This window comes from Hypomesus nipponensis, chromosome 21 (assembly GCF_054491055.1).
Source record: "Hypomesus nipponensis isolate SF chromosome 21, ASM5449105v1, whole genome shotgun sequence".
In the NCBI taxonomy this organism is placed as follows: Eukaryota; Metazoa; Chordata; class Actinopteri; order Osmeriformes; family Osmeridae; genus Hypomesus; species Hypomesus nipponensis.
This window is the reverse complement of record NC_140381.1, coordinates 10180451-10200522: the sequence shown is the minus strand read 5'-3', so window position 1 is coordinate 10200522 and position 20072 is coordinate 10180451. Positions and strand designations below refer to the sequence as shown.

Sequence of the window (20072 nt, the reverse complement as noted above, 5' to 3'; positions counted from 1 at the left end):
ATATTATTGTTTGGCTCCAGCAAGCTTTAATAAGTTGTGTTTTTTGCTCGCTGTCACAATGTCACAGTCAGGGTACAATCAGGATTTTTTGGGCAATATTTTGCTCTACATTGAAGATGTGGTCTGCTAAAACAATGGGTGTCTTCAACACACCTATGTGCTTTCAGAGAATAGAAATAAACCACAAGATGAAACCAACATGATTCAACCTTATCGTGTATCAGTCACATGTCCGAGACCACTTTAAGCAAGTCATGGTGTGACCTGTTTTGTAAAAATACATCTTTTGTGATGCCATCTTTTTTCACTTTTGTAGTCAGGATATATCAAATGTCCGAGCACATGAAACACAAAGCTCAGCTCAGTACCTTCATTGAGTCCTATGACACCATGCCTTAGAATCTTGGGAACGTCCTTTCCTAGAAGCAACAATAGACTCAGCACATCATGTGATCACAGGATAAAAAGCTGGTTGGGTATATATGTCGCACCAAACACAGCTCACATTCACAACAGAGCAAACGGAAAGCCAAGACAACATGAACATGCACATTGTGATGGTGGTGGCCGTAGCCGCACTGGCCTCCAGTCTGGCTGAGGCACGGATCGTGTCCAAGTGTGAGCTGAAAGGCCTGCTTGAAGCCGCAGCGCTGAAGATGCCGAGCCAGAACCAAACAGGAATGTCAGAGGCTGACTTCATGGCCAAAAGTGAGTACAATTTTGAATGTTTTTAAATTGGAATACAAAATGATCATGCTTTTAAAGACTGCAGAGTATTTAGGAATTGGAATTTGGGAATGAAGGTAGATCTACTCAACTTTATTGCAAACCAAGCCTCATTGACAATTTATTTTGTGAAAAAATATTTTGACGGCTATTTCATGTCATCCTTCTGTACCCACACAATGTACATTAAATATTAAACTGTTATCATTTCAAGCTGTACAATAACATAATATTGACCATTTTGGGATATAGTGTTATGGTCCCATAAGATAAAATAGGTTTTCTGAAAATACTGTCACCAGTACTACTCTCTAGTGGACCTTTCAGGTAGCCGTGCAGTAAATTAATCCTGAAATGTTGCAAAACCTTTCTGTTTTCCACACCTCCCCCAGTTGTTTGCCACGTGGAGAAGACTTCAGGTTTCAACACCAGCGTGGTGACTCTTCTGGACCCTAACACTATTTCCCCTCAAATGCGGAGAAAGAGAGGTGCTGGCAAAGGCGGCAAGTTCGGCATGGCTAAGTACGCAGGTGAAAAAGGTGGTAGGAAGTCAGGAAACAAGTCAGGAAGCAAGTCAGGAAGCAAGTCAGGAAGCAAGTCTTCATCTGGAGAGGACTCATCTGAAGAGAGTGGCAGTCATGAGGAACACCCAGACACTGTGTGGACTCTGTATGGCTTGTTCCAGTTGGGCGACCATTTGATCTGCTCCTCTGGCTCCTCTGTGACCCCTAATCTCTGCCAGATGAACTGCACTGGTGAGTTAAATGCTGTTTTGGTTTTGTTTAGCACCCCCCACCCCACCCTACAAAAGATTTAGAAAGCAACATTTAATATTTAGAATTGTGTTATTGCTGTTGTTAATATAATGGTCTAGAAGTCAGATCATCTTTGTGTTGTTTTTTCCAGACTTGATTGATGACAACATAAGTGATGACATCACCTGTCTGGAAACAATCAAGCTGAAACTGTAAGTACATACATTTACAGTTTCATACAGGTATTGTTCTATTTTCAGTCAGTTTTCATCTGTCTTTTCTTCATGTAAATAGGGAAAATGGTCCACCAGAACTAACGGCATCCTTCATAAGAACGTGAGTATACAAATATAAGATTATCTGCATGTAAATTATACATGTTCTTAGTATGCAAATATTAATTTTAACTTTATTATATTCAGGTTCCAATATTGATTTAAGTTTACGCTATATGTTGTTGTTTCAAGTTTACTCATTGAAAATGAAAGGTCAAAAAACAATCTTAAACTCAAAGGAAAACATTCCAAACTGGCGAACAATTTAAGATTTCCATGACAAATATTTCTATATTTTCAGATACAAGCTGTTGTTCCAGAAGGAATGTTGGACTGTGGTGGCATCTACATACTTCGCCTCTTGTTAAAACACAATCGATGGCTTCAGCAAATCATCAATTCTCCACATACAGAGAAACATTTTCTAACAAATTACACTCAATTCTTAGATGTTTTGAGTACAGTAGTCAAATAGAAAATAAAGTTTGAAAAAAGCATTTTTTTTGTTTCGATTATCTGTTTCTTGATGGATGTGCATTGAACATAACAAATCTAACGTAAAGATGTTATATAAGTAGGCCCAGGCTATACGTTCGTCTAAAATTGCCTATAACTTAAAAATTATAGTTTGAGCTATTTAACATCTATGGCGCAGTAACTGACTTGATGTGATTAATCACATCAAGTTAATCACATCAAGTTAACAATTGTTAACTGTCCTCGTTCGAGGCCATTGATGTTTTTGAATTAACATTTCATTGCGAAATGCTTTGATTACAATAGACACAATCGCACTAAATAAAAGAGTTCAATAATTCAACAGTTTTATCGCTCAGCCCTTGTTGAATAAATTTAGGCTATGTAAGATGCATGCAATTTAAGCGAATGAAACGTCAAAACCATACCTATTGTGAAAAACAAGCCAATGTTTCACGTTAATTGAATTAAGTAAATAACTTGGCACTTTCCGTCTTCCTGCGCCGGTGGTGTATTCTAGATTTCAGAAGGAAGGAGGAGGACGTGTATCCCTCCCTTCCTCTTTCACCGTAAGCGATCAGATAAGAGAGGTTACTCTTTTAAGTGCCTCCCCCCATTTCACCCAACCCAGAGGCTCTGACCCAACCTACCCCTGTAAAGCCAAACCTACTTGTGATTGTCCTCTCACACAAGTCAGCTGGCCAGGTTACTGGTTCCATTTAGATATAATCACTTTGGACTTTGGACCTTCTTCAGATCTTACAACTGGGGGAAATTTGTGTGACATTACTGGAAACATAATATCCTCAACATGCATTATAGACTGCAGTTTATTCAAGTCAATTCGTGACATTTTGTTAAAAAAAACATGTTTGTTGCTACTTACTATGAAGCTTTTATGCTTGAAATAAACCACAGGCAACAATAACATTAACGTGGGAACACAGAAAGTTAAGGTAGTGACAGAACACATATTTTAATCTATTGGTTAAGCCTCATGTGCCTATTTTGGTCCACCATATTGAAACATGAGGATTCAGTATGATATTGCATTAGATGTGACAATAGGTTCGACATTGAAATAAATAAATACATCTAATAATATACAAAAGGTGAAGCCTGAAATCCTGACTGATATCAACATTATAGCCTCTGCATGGACATTGGAAATGGAAATTCTCTGAAACAGGCCCAATGCCACTTTGAAACGTAGATTGGGAAGATTCCGAGAGGACTACATGAGACATTGTTCATTTCAATATCTTTAAAGGACTTTGGGGACTCTTTAGCCCATGCTAGCAGGCTACACAATCCGTCTTTAATAGGCCTACGGCATAACAAAAAACCGAGTAAAGTCTGAGATGTTAATTGAGTCAAATCACATCTCGTTTAAAGAACTCCCTTTATCAGTTGTTTTTGTTTTAGCATCCCTTTACTCACACATAACGACCACTGGATTTGATCTCCGGACAAAGTTTGGCCTCCAGATCTTCGATCTTGATGAACTCCACGTCCTTGGAGCTGGTCAAACTCGCAGCGCGCGTGATCTTGGTGAGCGTCTCATCATAGGGCGGCGGCAAATAGACCATAAGAAACACGCCGTCGGACATGTCGGAACTCGTGCTGGTGTGGCGCTCCACGTTCCCTGTGAGTGAGGAGAGGAACTCGGCGCTGCTTTCGGCGTCCTGCAAGTCGAAAGCGAGGATGCTGGCCAGGCTCAGCTTGTTTTGGGAGCACCTCCGGTAAGCCAAGAGGCCCAACAGGCCCAGGAGGAGGACAGAGACCACGGGGAGAAAAATGTAGATAAGCAGCTCAGACCTGCTCTCCTCCCCGGGGTTCAACTCGTTCCAGTAGCCCTGAAAAGAAAGATGAAACGTCACATGTTCGTAGTTCTAAATGGGTTTGCATTGCCTTTAACCGCTTGCTATGTCCTATCTGCGTCATAACAACTTTTATTTGTACTTTTTGTGAGTTAAAATGGTAATTGTGAAATACATGGTCGAAGGGCCTCCCATATTCACCATCAGCGTCATTTCATTTTATTGCTGGATTTTAGCCATTTGAACAGCTCTTTCACTCACTATCAAAGTCATCAGCTTCGGTAGAAATCACATAATACTGCCATACATACTGCGCAACATCTGGCTAAGGACAAACCTCTCAACATCCCCATTTTCAGAAATGGACGACCTGGCCAAGAGGCTTAGCATGGGCGCTTGGCCAACAAGAGAAAGCACGTGCTAAAACGTAACTGTGTTTGATTGACTACGGTCTGGCTTTCAGTACCATGGACAGTTCCACCATTCACTGAAAGTAGATGGGCTTCAGCCTAATGTTTTGCTGGTTACTGATGGTCTAGATTTTAAAAACCAAAACCAAAGAAGAAAAAAAAGCCAGGGTTGAGTTAAACTTACATAATTTCTAATAATATTTGCAACATTTCTCTATTAGGCAGGTCATGGTATGAAAGGTAAAATTAGAATCATTTACAGCAAATTGACTGACTTCAAATCACTCTTTATATATATTTTGCCAGTCAATTGAAAAAAATCAAATTACACTCGGATACACCTCTACAATACCAGAGTTCCCAGTACAGTAGAGTTTTTCCCCATCCATGCTATTGGCCACAAATCACCCATTCAGCACTTCCAAACCTTACCGTAAGCTGTTTTTCCAAAGTGGGGGGCGATGGGGACCCAGTCACCCAGTCATACGACCCTCTGCCGGCTGGCCCAAACTTCATCCAGCTGCTCTCCAGTAGCGTCCGCATGGTGCTCGGGTGGGTCTGGGTTAAACAGGGTCCAAGCTCGGTGGAGGGCACCAGAGACAAGTTCAAAAGTGTCGGGTTGAAGAAAAGGAGAGAGAGACGGTGATGAGATACCTTGTTGTGCGTCCCATGAGCTTCAGAGTGGACGGGGCATGGGCAGTGTGGCAAGACTAAAGGGAAAAGGAGGGGGGGAGGGTGTGTTTGTGTGTGTGCCTATGTTAGTGTGTGTGTGTATGGGGGGGGGGGGTTGGAAGAAGGGGGGATTGGAGGGAGAGGGGAGGGTGGCTGGCTAAGCGGCTGCTCACATGCCCGCGCGTGCAATGTGGACCAGATCTCGGCCAACGGACGCTGGGGGCCTGAAAAGCTCAAGGGCAATCCCTCAGATGGGGGGGGGGGGGGATTTATTTTTGCGCAGCTGGCCTACATCGGGGATTGGAAAGGTGAGCCCCAGTAAGGTGTCGGTCCACAACAATGATAGAAACAGGTGGCCTGGTTTAACCAAATCAAATTTCAGGCTAGTCGTAAAGATGTTGTTATTGACCTGGTTGCGTGCTACTCACATTCATCTGTAATGAAACAAACCATCCGATTAATGATATTTTCAATCAAATATCATTATTTGTGTCATCTAAGCTTGAGAAACAATCATGTAGATGACTGAAGACCATTAAGGACAGATCAACAACTAACCTAGTTGTAGCCTACTGAGATGTGACATCCTTGCTTTGTCCGATTGGGAGTTTTTCTGAAGAGGCTGTTGTTGTCGATAGATCTTCCAAATAAAACTTCTTGTTCATAGCTTTTCCCTCCCACTTTTTTGTGTTGTTAAATCGGATGGAGACTATTAGTGATCCTAGCTCTCCCACATGAAAGCCAGACAAGGCAGATAGAGTTTCGACGCAGATTTGCAGATTGCCAGAAAAGCTAACCAGATTGGTTTAAATCCTCAACACGCCTTCAATCAAGAGATTAAGGCGCCAGTCGATCTCCGGCTCTCAACGCAGCTGAAGAGGAGAAATGATGCCGTGGGAAAAAGTTGAGCGTCCATCTATGGCAGTTATTGTGCAAAAACACTGCAAATGTGGCAACTCTAGCACAATCTACTACAGATGTTGCAGAGGATACATTGAATGTGTGGAAACTGAATCGGTTACTAATGTCTCCATTCCACCAGTCCTAAACAGCAAAGGCACCAGGCAAGGTATAAGGGGGTTGCAGGCAGTGATCAAATTGAGGGGGTGGACTGGAGGGGGCACATTTGAAAGGGTGCCTCTAATTGGTGACCGTGTTATTTTTTACACTCATAGACAAGATCAATAGATGTATTCAGTATGGGAGAAAGATGATGCACATGACATTTAAGTTCATTGATATAGTATCAAGTTATGAATAATAGTTAAGATGAAGGTAGAAGGTGCCCCTCATTTTCAATGCTGTGGAAGAAACAACATTATGAGACTAACAGACTCTAAAAACATTGACTTTGTAAAACCTTAATTATAATGTATTGCCATTTGTCTACTGATGTTCTGTTCTCCTTCCAGTGCACATCAGAAACAAATATCGAGCATAAAAGGAGATTGATTTAGGTCCCTTTGTTTAACAAAGATCACAGAAATATGTTTGCATTCCTGTTTGTATTCCAGTTAATTTACGATGAATTTCTTTGAACATCCATAAATTCACAAGATTGGGTTCTATGTTGTCAAGATTATAACTGTTTTATTACTCATACAAGTACATCCTTATTGTTTTTTTGATTATTTACTCCCTGTTTCAATAATCAAAGCAGGAACTGTATCAGTTTTTGAACTCAGAGAATGAGCAGGACAAATAGATGTCAACAATGACGTTTGTAGAAAGTCGCAAGAACGAGTCTGTAACTGCAGTGCATGGCCTTCTAATGACACAAAGACAGTAGATAAGAATACTGAGGGTAAGTCAAGTCAAGACAAGGGTGCCTGGAACATCAGTGTGCCTGGAACATGATTGACTTGATGACACAATGTTCTCTCCGAACAACATCATTCTCTACTCTTTATTCTGGAAACACAACCATTACCACCATAAAATACAATAGTTTAAGGCAACAAAAAAATGCTATCTGTATGGACGGAATCGCAGATCTAAAACATTTCATTTTGTACTCATGCTGCCTGGAACCAAGACAATATCCCTTTCTCTTAATTAAAAATGCCCCCCTATGCACTGCCCAGCTACTTTCAGAGCCCTGTGTGTGTCTGACAGTCTAGTCCAGATGGGGGTGCAGTGGTAATGATGTGTCCAGATCGGGGCATCGTGTCCATGTCCCAGCTGTCAAGTTCAACATCTGTCACGAATAGACTGGCGAATAGTCATTGCTGGAGTGGCAAGTGGGGTTGTGGTTGGGATTTGTCTAAGGGGATTTACGAGGCATGCAGACAGAGACTGTGATTACTCCACACGTGGCAGACCTGGTGGCCCGACGGTTCTCAACCCCCGGGGATGGCACAGAAGGTTGAGGAAGGAGAGGAGCGGACCAATCGTGGCTGTTGGACTCAGTGACTCGGGACATTTTGAACACCCCCCTGTGATGTTTTCTACAGCAGAGAGATGAAATGACCTTGTTACGAACACGGTGAAAAACACACTTTCTTTTGGCCCGACACTGTGCCAAATATCGGAAGATGATGCATAGATACATTTTGACACCTCATAAGTTATTGTTGTGCTTTTTGCCACTATAATACAGTGCTTGAGATCTTTCACCATATCCAATGTACAATGGAAGTGAAGGAATGGAGGCCACAATTGTAGAATTTGTTTCTCAAATTGAAAATAGTATCATAATAACATTACAGTATGATGGACAATTGAACTGTTGTATAACATTTGGGGGGAAATCAAACGTGTATGGCGAGAGTGCTACCGGAAAATGAAAAAGGTTTTTCATTGGGCAGGATCCCCATTAAGGGTTTGATTCCATATTTCCATTTATATATAGTTTTAAGCTCTCAGAATACCCAAATTGACCTAGCCTTGATGTTCTTTTGGCCCATGTGCATTACTGTATTGTCCACCAACCTAGCACAGCAATTTAGTATAGTAGTGTAATTTCAAAGCAGCTTGGATGACAGGGGCTTCTGAAAACCTTACATAAAGTGTCCTTTAAGTGTCCATACATAGAACAAACAGGTTTTGATAATCATAAGTGCATTTCCAGACAGTGTTGATATAACTGAATGACAGAACATCACGAATTGGGGTGTCAGGTTGATTTTCACTGCAGGATCTCCAAATAGTATCTGGACACCTGTTGTCATGTTAGTAAACACATGCTAGTAAAACTACTTAGAAACTGTGTTGCTTACATTTTTCACAGATGATGCTTTTATTCTGCTGCACTGGCACCTGACATGGAGCAGTATCTGCCCTCAACTTTCACATCTGCTTTAGCAAAAGACTGCAGCTGCAAGCTGTTAAGAGGCTTAGCTTTCCTGCGCTCTGATGAAGATGCTTGGTGTCCATGTGATATACTATACATTCTTTGGATATGACTATTTACACAATTGGGAAAGTCCAAATTTCATCATTGCTGATGCAATTTGTATTGTAAAAAAAATATAAAACATTCCCACAGGAACAAAGAAAATGGAAAGGATGGACTTTAATTCATTGGAGTTTGAAAGAATAGATCCTATTTTGCAGAGATTTCACGTAGATGTAATATTAAATATCAAAGATTCATCTGAGTTTAAGGGAATTTAGGACATAATTACAACACAACAGCACTTCTATTTGGATTTAGGAACTTTTGGTAGGCTTTAGCCTGCATGTGATGGATTTAGCTTGAGAGCACGTGGTTAAGCATTTGCCCCAAAAATCTGTTGCAGTTTTGTCTACGTAGGGCAAAAATGTTGTCAACATGAATGTGCACAGCATGCAAAAAAAGAGATTTCAGATGGTGATTTATTATGTTGCACTTTATTGGCAGTGACTACACACAACGTATATATGAAATACATTTATAAAAGGTCATAAATTAAAGTTTTATTTTTCATTCCTCCTCTTCTTCATTCACCTCAGAGTTTTATATTACAAACTGCCGTCTTCATATCCTTGAGATGTGTTGGTAGGTAGATTTGAATTTTCCTGTACTTGTTGATATAAGATGTGATTCTTGAAATGCATCTACTGATGTATAATATTGGTGATATAAGATTCCCTAATGTGTGTCTAAAACCATATGTTTTTAGAACCATGTGAACTATCACAAGGTACTAAGTTGGGAAGTCCACTATTACCAACGCACACCTCAAACAAGGATGGAAAACACACTGTGATAAGGTGTTCAAGGTCCTACCCAAAGACCTCTTGCTAACCCTGGACGTTCAAGGGGTCAAGCTATAGATCTAGAGCTAGATCTTCAGCCACAAAGATGAATTAGTAGACACACCAACAACATGTTCTACACCACCAAATTCCATCTATAGAGTTCCATCTATGGGCCTTGGGTACCACGATTGCTAATCTGCTATTAATGCCTTTTCCAGAATCGTAGACTCGGAAGTGTTTTACACATAAGAAACAGCAGGCGGAGGAATAGACCAAGCAACAACGTTTCACCTTGGCTACCCACGTGTTTTCACCTGTGTAGTTACCCTCGATTTCCTGAATAGTTTGACGTCAAGGAAGGAGTGTTGTTATCAAGGTGTGTGAATATTCACTATTAGCCTGTTTACTCTCGCTTAAAGTGTGTTTTCGGTAGGCTATATAAACATTTAGTACTACTAAATAATAATAGTATATTTTCATGTGGTCTATTCATTTCGATTAAGCCCGCGTATTTCAAAGGGTATTTAACAAATGTTGCAATAAAATGAGGAAGCTGAGGTACGCTACAACTAGTCTCGTGGCGTCACATTGAAGTAGCTATAGTTAGCAGAAACTGAACTAACTTTGAAGACAAATGGTTTCATGGCTGAGCTCCAGTTTAGTCAATCATTTTAATAAAATAGCATGATTCAGAGTTTGAATTCTCCACAAAACGAGAGCCATGGTGCTGGCAACTTTTGTGTTTATCTTAATTCTAATGATCAGAGTCGAAGATGTCTCGACACTCGGTAAGTCTTGTTCCTTTACCATAACCAATTTTGTGAAATTAAAATAATTTTGAACTCCGCTGTCTGCCAGCAATCGCTTGAATGTCAAATGAGCTATATGTCTAATAATGTTAGTTGTATATTAACTACAGCCACGTTTTAATTCATTTTTATAATCTACCACTAACTTGCTGGTTAATGCTGTGTGTCCTGTGTAGAGGCTAAAGAAAAAATTGTATTATTGACTCTGTAATGTTACTGTCTTGACTGTAATCCCTTAGCAAACTGGCCTCTACCCGAAGAAGTCCCAGTCAAACTCCCCTTCCTAACTTATTCCATTCCAAAGTATTTTCATTCAATTTGGTGTGTCTCAATCGATCAATTGAAACTAAATAATCTTGGCCGGGTTTCCCAGATTCATTATGGTGTCAGTTCCAACAAGACCAAGGATTCAGTTCTGTTTTACATTAATTTCAGTTGCCTATCATCAACATTTTTATCTCCAATATGCCAAAGGGTGAGTCTGAACTGTGGACTCATTATAGAACGTCAGTAAAGTTGGATATGACTCAAGAAATTCCAGGGTTGGGCAAGGATTGACACTCTATTGATCATGTGGAATGTTGAAGTGCAACAAATTTATAATTTTGTATGTGTGTATTATAGGTTAAGGTAACCAGTTCAGCACAACAGAGGATACAAGCATGTTTTGAGATTTGGTGTATAAAAACGACAAAAGCATTTTTAAACATATGTATCAAAGTTTGATTTTCTCAGAGAGACTGAGTGTGCCAGTTGACAGAATAGAGCTATCAGAAGATGACATGGGGAAGGTCAATGTTCTGTTTTAAATAAGTTGACTCCTTTCTCGACACCAGTTGAACAGACGTGAATTAGCGCTAGGCACACGTTTTACCAACTGTATTGTGTGGATGGCTGTGATTTCATGCCTACTGTGGGTACGTCTAGAAGCCTGCATTTAGATTGACTTCAGGGAAACAACTTCCTTTCCTTGTTCCTTGGATGTGGGGGATGGGAAATTTGACTGTAGCTTACCATGTCATGTAAACCCATTGTTTCAAACCTATAGCTGGCTCAGATAAAAGGGATAACAAATTGGATTAGGAACATTAACACATACTAATATGGGACAGAACTGAGACCCCAAAGCTTGCACAGTCTTGTTGGAAAATGGCTGAATTCTATTGCAAAATGTTCCATGTTATCTCGCCACGATAAATGAGGTATGATGTTGTGGGTGGAAAAACAAGCTGGTAGGGGGAGGAGCTATGGCCAGGTGTCTCCACTTTACCATCTGGGAATTGGGGCGGGGACCAGGCTGCTGACAGCCTTCCTGAATGGAACAGATTTGCCAGCTCCTGATTAAGTGGCATCAGGAGGTTCAACAGCAAATAATCAAAACACAGTTACTGCCATTTAAAATGGGGCTCTGTACAAAACCTTACCTAACGTAACCTAAAATGTTAAATTCTTCCTTTTATATCGACATTTAAAGACCACTAAAATGTCGCAGAGAGGTACTTCTCTTTGCTACATCTGAAGACTTGGTATTTTTTCACCCTGGTATTTAATCTCGATGGCCCTTTGTTCCAATAATAGGATTACAGAGGATGTGACAGTTGAAATCATGTAACAATGTTGCAATGATGTCTTATTTTTGTTCTGGATAGTTCTGCCACCAGAAAACGTCACGGTGAGCTGCCACAACTTTCAGACAAGGGCTTATTGGAATTACAGCAAGCACCCTGTACCACCTAATTTCATATTACATTTTGTTTCTGAGAGGTAAGTTTCCGCATTTGAATGAGCACTACATTTAAGTTACGTTCGTTCATTTGGATATAATTCATCGTTTGAGACATAAGATTCAATTGCTTGGGACTCAAACGTTTTGTGTTCATGCCTACTGCCCATGGTTGTTTTAGCAGTGAGAACAAGACTGTGATTGAAACGACAGAGCTCCATTATGACTTGACCCACCTCATGAGGGCGTCCTCATTCAGCAATCGCTACTCAGTGGAAGTCAGAGCTGTAGAAGGAGCAGAGACCTCACAACATGTCAGCTCCCCAATAATCACGTTTAACATGTTGAAGATGGCAGATGTCAAATGTGAGTTTGCCTTTTGAAACACCTAGCATATGATTCTGGTCCATCAATGTGCAAAATTGTAACCTTTTGGGGGGTGGGGTGTCTCCTTCATAGGTACCCTGGATTTCCCTCCTGTTCAGCTGTCACCAGATGATATGGGGATTGCGGTAAGCTTTCCCAACCCATTCGACTACTACAAAGAACTGGCGGAGTTCAACCCGTTTGACAGAGTCTTCCACTACAAAGTGTTCACTAAGAATGTAAGCAAGAGTGAACATCAATGTCCAGTGCCTCATGCTCCCCTCTACCATCATCTCTTTAGTCTGTCCAGTTGTTAAAAGATGGAATCATGTCAAGATTAGCATTTCTGTAAATAAGCCTGTTTTTTTTGCCTGTCTATGAAAATTCAATGAAGCACTAAATTCATGATTGTGTATGTTCTTGACCTCAGACATCAGACATGTCATCTCCCGCCACACACAAGTGTACAATGGAAAGGACCTGTGGGATGTTACTTCCCAGCAGTAGGGGACCATACTGTGTTCAACTAAACGGTTCAATCATGAGCGGGAGGATACAATTCAAGAAGACAGCCAATATCTGTGCTCAAGACCACCGTAAGGAAGCCAATTGCCATTCAGGAAATCTAGATTTTAAAATATTGTTTGTTTTAAGGCCTGTATGTTTGGCTATGGTTTGGCTTGAAGTTTGATGCCCTTTGTAACGTCATAAGGCCTTTCTCTTACGAGCCCTGTTTGGAGCATATCCATTTCTTGGAGTGGTACAGTTCAACAATAAACCAAAGGAATTTTAATATAACCTTTAATGTGCTGACAAGGTTCACACAGCTAATGCTGAATGTGTATTTTTGTCACAGATCCGCATGAGTCTTACGTGTCCATCCTACTTGGGGTTGTGTTGGCGGTGTTTATCGTTGTCAGCTTGGTAATGATAGTGATGGTCTACCAGGTAAAGGCATGGAAAAGAAACCCCTCCATTTTGCCAAAGGCATTGGTGAGTTGTTGGGCGGGGGGCTTTGCTGTGCACACCTCACATCACAGAAGTTTTCTTTTTGACTTTCTTAGAACTTTCCTGAACAGTTTCTTTTTCTTGACAGGCTTCACTCATCACAAACCCTAATGAGAGACGAATAATGCAGTTGCCAGAGGACAGAGTGGAGCACATCGCCATCGAGGACGACCAGTCACAGACTGAAGAGGTGGAGATAATCGAGGTGGAACGGCCATGTTGTATGGCAGAAGACCAGAACGCACAGTTAAGAAGGTTGTTGGAAGAGGACGAAGAGGAGGACGAGGAAGACGAGTGTCCACCCTCGGGCTACGGCCACGCACACAGCCTGGATATGTAGGTGGAGACGCACTCAACAAGGTGAAGGATTATGCTGAAGTTGGAGTCCATAACCTCCATCAGGTCACTAAGAACCATGGGGGGGGAACAAAATGTGGTGCCCTCGGTCTAAACCGTGGGTTGCTTTTCTCAGGAACACTTGGTTGCATTTCTCAGGAAACTGTTGTATGAATATAAAAAGCCATCAAGAATCTGCCACTCCGAAAAGTGAAGGTGTGCTGGCTGAACTTTGTACCTCATCTTAGTCATCTGTAGATGACTAAGAACAATGGAGTGTTGCCAGTACTGGTCAACTTATTTGCCAAATTAATTTTTTTCTGTATGCAATCACCATTGTGGTTAGATTTGTGATGGACAAATGGTTTTGTCAAGGTTTGTTTGGAAGTCAAAGTTGTGAAGATCAGTTTTTAAATAAATCTTTTAAAGAAAATAAAGCTTGGACTTTTAGGAGCCTTTATGGAGAGACACGGAATCATACAGAATCAAACACTGGCCGTTTTTAATAAAAATTACCTTCTTAACATTTGTCATTCCAATTCCCCCCCCCCATCCTATTTTTACAAATTAAAACAGGATTGCAAACTGGAGGGCGTAGAATACCATAATTTATGAATCCTCTGGACTATTTCCCCCCCCCCCCCCACTGTAAAAGCAGTGCATTTTATTTTCCTGGGTTTCAGTGTTGTGAACTGCAGACAGAATATTATCATTATTACCCTCAGGTGTGTGTGGGGGGGAACAACTCTGAAATATGACGCACACCCCTGAATCCACTAGTGTTGGTAGATGGATGTTCTGCTTTCTGCAGAAGTGTTAAAGGCGGCAAGGCAGTCCATTGATTCTCCTTTAATGAGGGCAAAGTACTTTGACGCCATAGTCCCTCGATGCGGTTAGGACAGCTTCAGACCCTGAACGTTGGCTCGCAGGCCCAGCATCTGCTTCTCTTGTAGGGCTTTCTCCTGTTTGAACGCCATTTGGTTGGCCTTCTTCTCCGTCCTCCTTTCCTGTTGAGCGACAGCAGAAAGTGGCGTGAAATACATTTGAAATGTAACCGTTAAACGAACTAACTCATTTAACAGTTAATGATTAACTTTTATCATTGTATTTTACGGTTTCGTTTCTTGAAACCTTTGCTTTTCACAAGACATTCCAAACTACAGTGGTGTCCCCATCTCAGTGTGCCTGTGCGCCTACCAGCTCTTCTCTCAGCGTCATACCTCCCTCTAGTGGTTGACGTTGTGGTGGCGCCTCTGTTGCTATATGCCCAAGAGCAGGGGTGCCCACACTTTTTTGGCTTGTGAATGTGATCTACTTTCAAATTGACCAATTAAAAATGATCTACCACAAAACATGTTCATAAATAGAGACTATGCATGGCTCAGAAGGTATGTATAATTAACATAAGTTTAATTCCAAGAAGGAAAATAAACAGAACCCGAGGCCAAGACAGGGTATTGGAGACCTCTATGGAGCACATGAATTAATTTTTTTGTGCTAAAATGTTTTATGACACGATCTACCACCATAAGCTTTGCGATCGACACATTGGGGACCCCTGCCCTAGAGGCAACAAACATCCACTCCAAGGTGGATCCCACGACAGGTCTACATTTTGGGTCTTCAGTTTCAATCAAGCGCTTCATCAAGAGGTACTTAACGTCACTCGAACGCCCAAACCCACCTTGCGCTCCTCTTTGATGGCCTGCTTCCTGGCTCTCCGCTCCTCCTGGCTCTCGTCTTTGGGGCGGGGCTGGGTGGCGGTGCGGGGCAGGTCCGAGTCGTTGATGCGCTCCATCCGCTCCGCCTGTTTGGCCGTGGGGCCCCGCCCGGGGAGAACGTCCAGCGGGATGCCCGTTCTGTTGGACACTCGGATGGGCTTGGTCTGGCGACAGCACACATGACATCACATCACAACACGTGGTCGAGATTCTTGAAGCGGATCTATCTCGCTAGTCATGTTCGCGCATCAGCACTGTACATAAAATAACCCAACTACTCAAGCCAGGTGGACAACAGAGGCGAATGAATCTGTCGCTATTGTAATCCTGCGAGGCACTGCATTACTACAGCGACCTTCTGCAGAATAGAAATATAACTTTGTAACTGATGCAAGGTCAAACTGTTTTCAAAATCTGCGCTGGACTGGTCTCACCTTTGGTGGATCAGCGATGATTTTGGGGCGGTTATACAGGTTTGAATATGTGCCTGGGAGGGGGGGGGCAGGAAAGTGAAAACGTGTGTATAACAGCATAAAATGTATAATAATAAAGTGAAGAAAAAAAAAATATATATATATATAAATCTAGTTTGAAGCCATTTCGACTAGTTATACACTCAGTGATAATCTTAACAAGTACATTTAGATAGTAGTCACACTCACTGATAATGGTCTCACAGTCCCACTTTTCTGCTGGTGCCTCGATGATGAGCGTCTCCATCTCCTGCTCATCTTCATCCTCCTCGTCCTCCTCGTCCTCTTTCACTGCAGGCAGCTCTTTAGGACCGAGGTCGTCGGGTCTCTGGAAGCTGAGAAACATGTTCATGGTCGTGATGTCAAATATACAAACATTTCTAATCTTGCTGTTCTATGTTTTACAATGTCCAGCGATGTGTGTATGTATATTCATTGTGTGTAGCGTTTTATGTCTCAAAGAGGAAAATGTCCACCTGTGTTTTCTCTCATATTCTATACCCTTAAAGATTATTTTTCTTGTAGCTAGTTTCAAGTTGTTATTATCGTGGGCAGACACACACACACTTACTCTTTTTTCTTTTGTACAAAGTAATCTTGGATAATGTCCTCGAGGCGAGCGCTGTCCGGTTCAATGAAGCCCTCTAGCTCGGCGTTGTCAAGAGCTCCAATCTCGTCGTCGTCAAACTGCTCATAAAACTAAGAAGGAGAAACAACAGGGAAATAATTCCAATGGCTGGGACATGTTTTTACAAACAGTCAATCTTATAAAACATTATAGATCTTATATCTAGGGTGTTCTTTTGGCCCTTCTAAAATACAAACAGATGCTTTTAAAATCATCTTCAACCAGTTAGACAACATTTAATATGGGTTCCAAAATGTAGCCCTAATCCAGTCACAGTTCCTGCTACTTCCTGCTTCCACTTCTCCTCTGCTTCCTGATTCTACTGCTACTTCCTGATTCTACTGCTACTTCCTGCTTCTACTTCTCCTCTGCTTCCTGCTTCTACTGCTACTTCCTGCTTCTACTTCTCCTCTGCTTCCTGATTCTACTGCTACTTCCTGCTTCTACTTCTCCTCTGCTTCCTGATTCTACTGCTACTTCCTGCTTCTACTTCTCTGCTTCCTGCTTCTACTCCTCCTCTGCTTCCTGCTTCTACTTCTCCTCTGCTTCCTGCTTCTACTTCTCCTCTGCTTCCTGCTTCTACTCCTCCTCTGCTTCCTGCGCACCCTGCCCCCGTGTGTGCTGCCTGGGCTCCGTGTCCCTCACCTTCTCGAAGCGGTCGTCCAGCAGCGTGAGCTGCTCGTTCCTCCTCATGACGGAGGAGGTGAGCGAGTACTCCGTGAAGCGACTCTTGGTCTCCTCGTCCATGAACATGAACTCCCGCACGCCGCGCGCCTCACCCTCCTCCCCGGAGAAGCCGCCGTCAGAGTCCGCGTCCGAGTCAGTGTCCTCCCACTCATCGTCGTCGCCGCTAACAGGAAGGAAGACATGGAAAATTGTTTATAAGTATTTGTGGAACAGAAGTGCAAAGGGCATCATTTGTTCCAGGAGATTTCTGGAATTTGATGATGATTGACAGGTGTGGTAACAGACTTACGTCATGGCGACAGCTGCAGTGACGTCGTTAGCCTTGATGATGAAGTCGTCATCCAGTTGGTTGTCTGGGTTGTCGTAGTCAAAGTCCTCATCGAGGGCAGCGACAATATCGGGATCCATGTCCAACCTGGGTCCTACAAAACCAGACACGCTTATATACCTGATGAATACCATGCTTTCTTTTTCTTAACCATAAACTACATTGGGATGAAAAACATACACAAATGCATCTTGAGATTTTAACTTACATTTAAAAACCATGATGGGAACTCTTGAGTTTGAGTCCAGAGGTCATGTCATTCTGACAACATGGCTGCCTACCTGAGATGGGGGCTGCTTTGTTCAGCATTCCAACCTCCTCTTCGAATTCAGACGCAAACACTGACGAGGGTAGGTTGAGGGTAGCAGCCTGTTGAAAAAGGTATCGTCGTAAAAAAAAATACAGCAAGGAGGGGCAACACAGCAATGTAATTAAGATCCACCACCAAGTATCTGCCCCGTCCCAAACACATTCAGTGAAACTTACACCAGCGACTTCCACCCCTTCCTCCATTTCCTCCTCCTCCTCCTCGTCTTCTTCTTCTTGGTGGTCGATGGGTCGTCTGTCTCTGTGCGGTCGGCCCGACGACACCAGCTCCGCGGGCCGGGAGGTCTCCTTCAGGTGCTGCAGGTAGTTGTAGTCGTCGTCGAAGAACACGCCAAAGTTCCTCTGCTCCTCATGCTGCTTCTCCACCTCCACCTGCATGTGGTAAAAGGTGTTGAGTGGCAAGTGGCTCACATCAACACATCCAAATCAACAGAAATAATACACAATATGTAATGGGGTTTGTGGAGGCATGTTCTAATTGTTACTACACCAGATAAGGAATGGGGATGATCCCTATATGCCATAATATAGCTGATATACAGTACAAGTTACTAGATGGGACTAGTTTGTCAATTACCTTTGACTATACTTAACCCTTTAGTGCAGGGGTGTCAAACTCCGGTCCTCGAGGGCCGCTGTCCTGCATGTTTTAGATGTTTCCCTGATCCAGCTCACCTGATTCTAATGAATGGTCGTTATAACAACCCATTTAATTGAATCAGGTGTGTTCGAGCAGGGAAACATCTCAAACATGCAGGACAGCGGCCCTCGAGGACCGGAGTTTGACACATGTGCTTTAGTGTGTTATTTTACCTTGTGAGCAGGTAAGAGGACATGCTGGGGGGCCTTTTCGTCTGCAGCAAGTGGGTCCCTCTGGCTCCTGTGGACCAGGTGAAACGTCACAGCGTTCTTCTTTTGGATAAACGATTTCTTCTTTCTGTGAGGCTAGAGAACCATGAAAAACATACACAAAGTTACATACGACTCCATATTATTGTCCTCTCTCAGCTTATTAGCTTGGTTGCTTGACGGGAGAACCATTGTGTAATTGGCCATAGCATGTAATGAGAAGTCCAACGACAGAAATACACTGATCATTTCAATTAATCTATCTTTACTAAAATTTCAGTGCCTAGCCGTGAGCACAGTTACGGAACACGCAAAATTGACCGGTGGTACCGATACTGTGAGTGATGTATTTTGCTGGTAACTCGTTAGCTTATGTCAGCGTTGAAGCAAAGGGGACAACACAGCCCACATACACACAGGTAACACTATACGTAACGTTACCTAGACCGATAAAGAGCAAAAACATGAAATACTGAACATGAAACGAATGACGAATGCTATTTATGTTGACTAGTCTAACACTGTTATCGTAGCTAACTAAATAGCTAGCAAGCATGTTTCCATCTACCAAAAGTGAGCTTACCATGATCAGATGTGCTCTGGGAACTAAAACAGTATTCTAAAGGATTCGTATATCAGTGTATAACACACTGTGACACAGAGAAAATTATTTTAAAGGTAAATGTGTTAGCTAAAGCTGTTGTTTATCCACGCTGGCACAACACATGCTGCTTCTACCATTGTTGGAAGGAACCAATTATGTCAAAGGAGAACGTCCCATCCTGAACGCTGATTTGATTTTAAGTTAACTGTATGTTGCATAGTGTACCAAATATATCATCCCAATACAAATTTTTCACAAAACATTTAACTTTAACATAAACTCATAACATATAAGGCCAATAAGGGGACAATATTTCACGTCAATTTCCACCCATGTCTCATTTGGTATAGCCCAAGAACAAAGTAATCATTGACGAGAAACGGATTCGTTATGGCTCTGGTTAAATCCATGTCAGAGGAAATTGAAGTTTCGTTTTATTGAGTTTGCAACAAGGTAGCACTAGCTGTCTAGCCCATAGGCATAGGCCTACAGGGTCTAAAGCAGAGAATGTCTAATATGGGAGACGTAAACGGGCTCTGAAAAGTGAGACCAAGCGGCTGTTCAACACAGTTTACACTGGAATTATTGGTCCAGTGCTGGTCCAGTGCAAGTGTTTTGGCGAAATTAAATTGAGATTTTAAATTGAGATTTAAACCAATTATTCAATGCTTTCTTAATTTTGAATTAGTTATTTAGGTGAGTAAAATATAGTGTACTCATGCGGTTCTAACTTACAGTCATTACAGGCTGATTAACCCTGTTTTAAACTTGAATATAGCCTTCCACTGTCACAAAATCTGTCCACATAGCAAATGTCTTAAACTTTCCTTATTTACCCTATTTCATAAAATCAATTTCAATTCCATAAGCTATCAAATTCAGCATATGAAGGCTCG

General features: G+C 42.0%; 4 protein-coding genes across 4 annotated transcripts; 2 read left to right on the top strand and 2 right to left on the bottom strand.

The window, feature by feature from the left end:
- The first annotated feature begins 521 nt into the window (after positions 1-521).
- Positions 522-2253, top strand: LOC146237918 (uncharacterized). The gene is made up of 5 exons (XM_084685803.1): positions 522-708; positions 1119-1481; positions 1633-1693; positions 1776-1817; positions 2058-2253. The coding sequence occupies exons 1-5, from the start codon at positions 540-542 to the stop codon at positions 2122-2124; spliced, it is 702 nt and encodes a 233-aa protein (XP_084541929.1). The 5' UTR covers positions 522-539; the 3' UTR covers positions 2125-2253.
- Positions 2254-3252: 999 nt separating this feature from the next.
- On the bottom strand, positions 3253-5006 carry smim28 (small integral membrane protein 28). Its single transcript, XM_084686025.1, has 2 exons — positions 4896-5006; positions 3253-4089 (listed from the first exon to the last, which is right to left on the bottom strand). The coding sequence occupies exons 1-2, from the start codon at positions 5004-5006 to the stop codon at positions 3670-3672; spliced, it is 531 nt and encodes a 176-aa protein (XP_084542151.1). The 3' UTR covers positions 3253-3669.
- A 4721-nt stretch (positions 5007-9727) lies between these two features.
- Positions 9728-13731, top strand: ifngr1 (interferon gamma receptor 1). Its single transcript, XM_084685861.1, has 7 exons — positions 9728-10105; positions 11776-11890; positions 12031-12215; positions 12309-12454; positions 12646-12811; positions 13072-13208; positions 13312-13731. The coding sequence occupies exons 1-7, from the start codon at positions 10039-10041 to the stop codon at positions 13561-13563; spliced, it is 1068 nt and encodes a 355-aa protein (XP_084541987.1). The 5' UTR covers positions 9728-10038; the 3' UTR covers positions 13564-13731.
- Positions 13732-13998: 267 nt separating this feature from the next.
- On the bottom strand, positions 13999-19337 carry ltv1 (LTV1 ribosome biogenesis factor). Its single transcript, XM_084685860.1, has 11 exons — positions 19156-19337; positions 18537-18668; positions 17883-18095; positions 17678-17765; positions 17358-17490; positions 17027-17231; positions 16325-16452; positions 15943-16088; positions 15715-15767; positions 15244-15444; positions 13999-14566 (listed from the first exon to the last, which is right to left on the bottom strand). Exons 1-11 carry the CDS (start codon positions 19156-19158, stop codon positions 14453-14455), a joined length of 1416 nt encoding a protein of 471 aa, XP_084541986.1. The 5' UTR covers positions 19159-19337; the 3' UTR covers positions 13999-14452.
- Between the last annotated feature and the right edge of the window lie 735 nt (positions 19338-20072).

Bases quoted from the DNA above. Each gene is read 5' to 3' on its own strand.
- smim28 (XM_084686025.1), bottom strand. From the start codon at position 5,006: ATGCGGACGCTACTGGAGAGCAGCTGGATGAAGTTTGGGCCAGCCGGC. The intron at 4,090-4,895 runs GTAAGGTTTGGA...CTTTCTTTTCAG, and splicing joins CTTTGGAAAAACAGCTTACG to GGCTACTGGAACGAGTTGAA.
- LOC146237918 (XM_084685803.1), top strand. From the start codon at position 540: ATGAACATGCACATTGTGATGGTGGTGGCCGTAGCCGCACTGGCCTCC. The intron at 709-1,118 runs GTGAGTACAATT...CACCTCCCCCAG, and splicing joins GGCTGACTTCATGGCCAAAA to TTGTTTGCCACGTGGAGAAG. The intron at 1,694-1,775 runs GTAAGTACATAC...TCATGTAAATAG, and splicing joins GAAACAATCAAGCTGAAACT to GGAAAATGGTCCACCAGAAC.
- ltv1 (XM_084685860.1), bottom strand. The intron at 17,232-17,357 runs GTAAGTCTGTTA...CCTTCCTGTTAG, and splicing joins ACTGCAGCTGTCGCCATGAC to CGGCGACGACGATGAGTGGG. The intron at 15,445-15,714 runs GTGAGACCAGTC...TGCTGTCGCCAG, and splicing joins TCATCGCTGATCCACCAAAG to ACCAAGCCCATCCGAGTGTC.
- ifngr1 (XM_084685861.1), top strand. From the start codon at position 10,039: ATGGTGCTGGCAACTTTTGTGTTTATCTTAATTCTAATGATCAGAGTC. The intron at 10,106-11,775 runs GTAAGTCTTGTT...TGTTCTGGATAG, and splicing joins CGAAGATGTCTCGACACTCG to TTCTGCCACCAGAAAACGTC. The intron at 13,209-13,311 runs GTGAGTTGTTGG...TTTTCTTGACAG, and splicing joins CCATTTTGCCAAAGGCATTG to GCTTCACTCATCACAAACCC.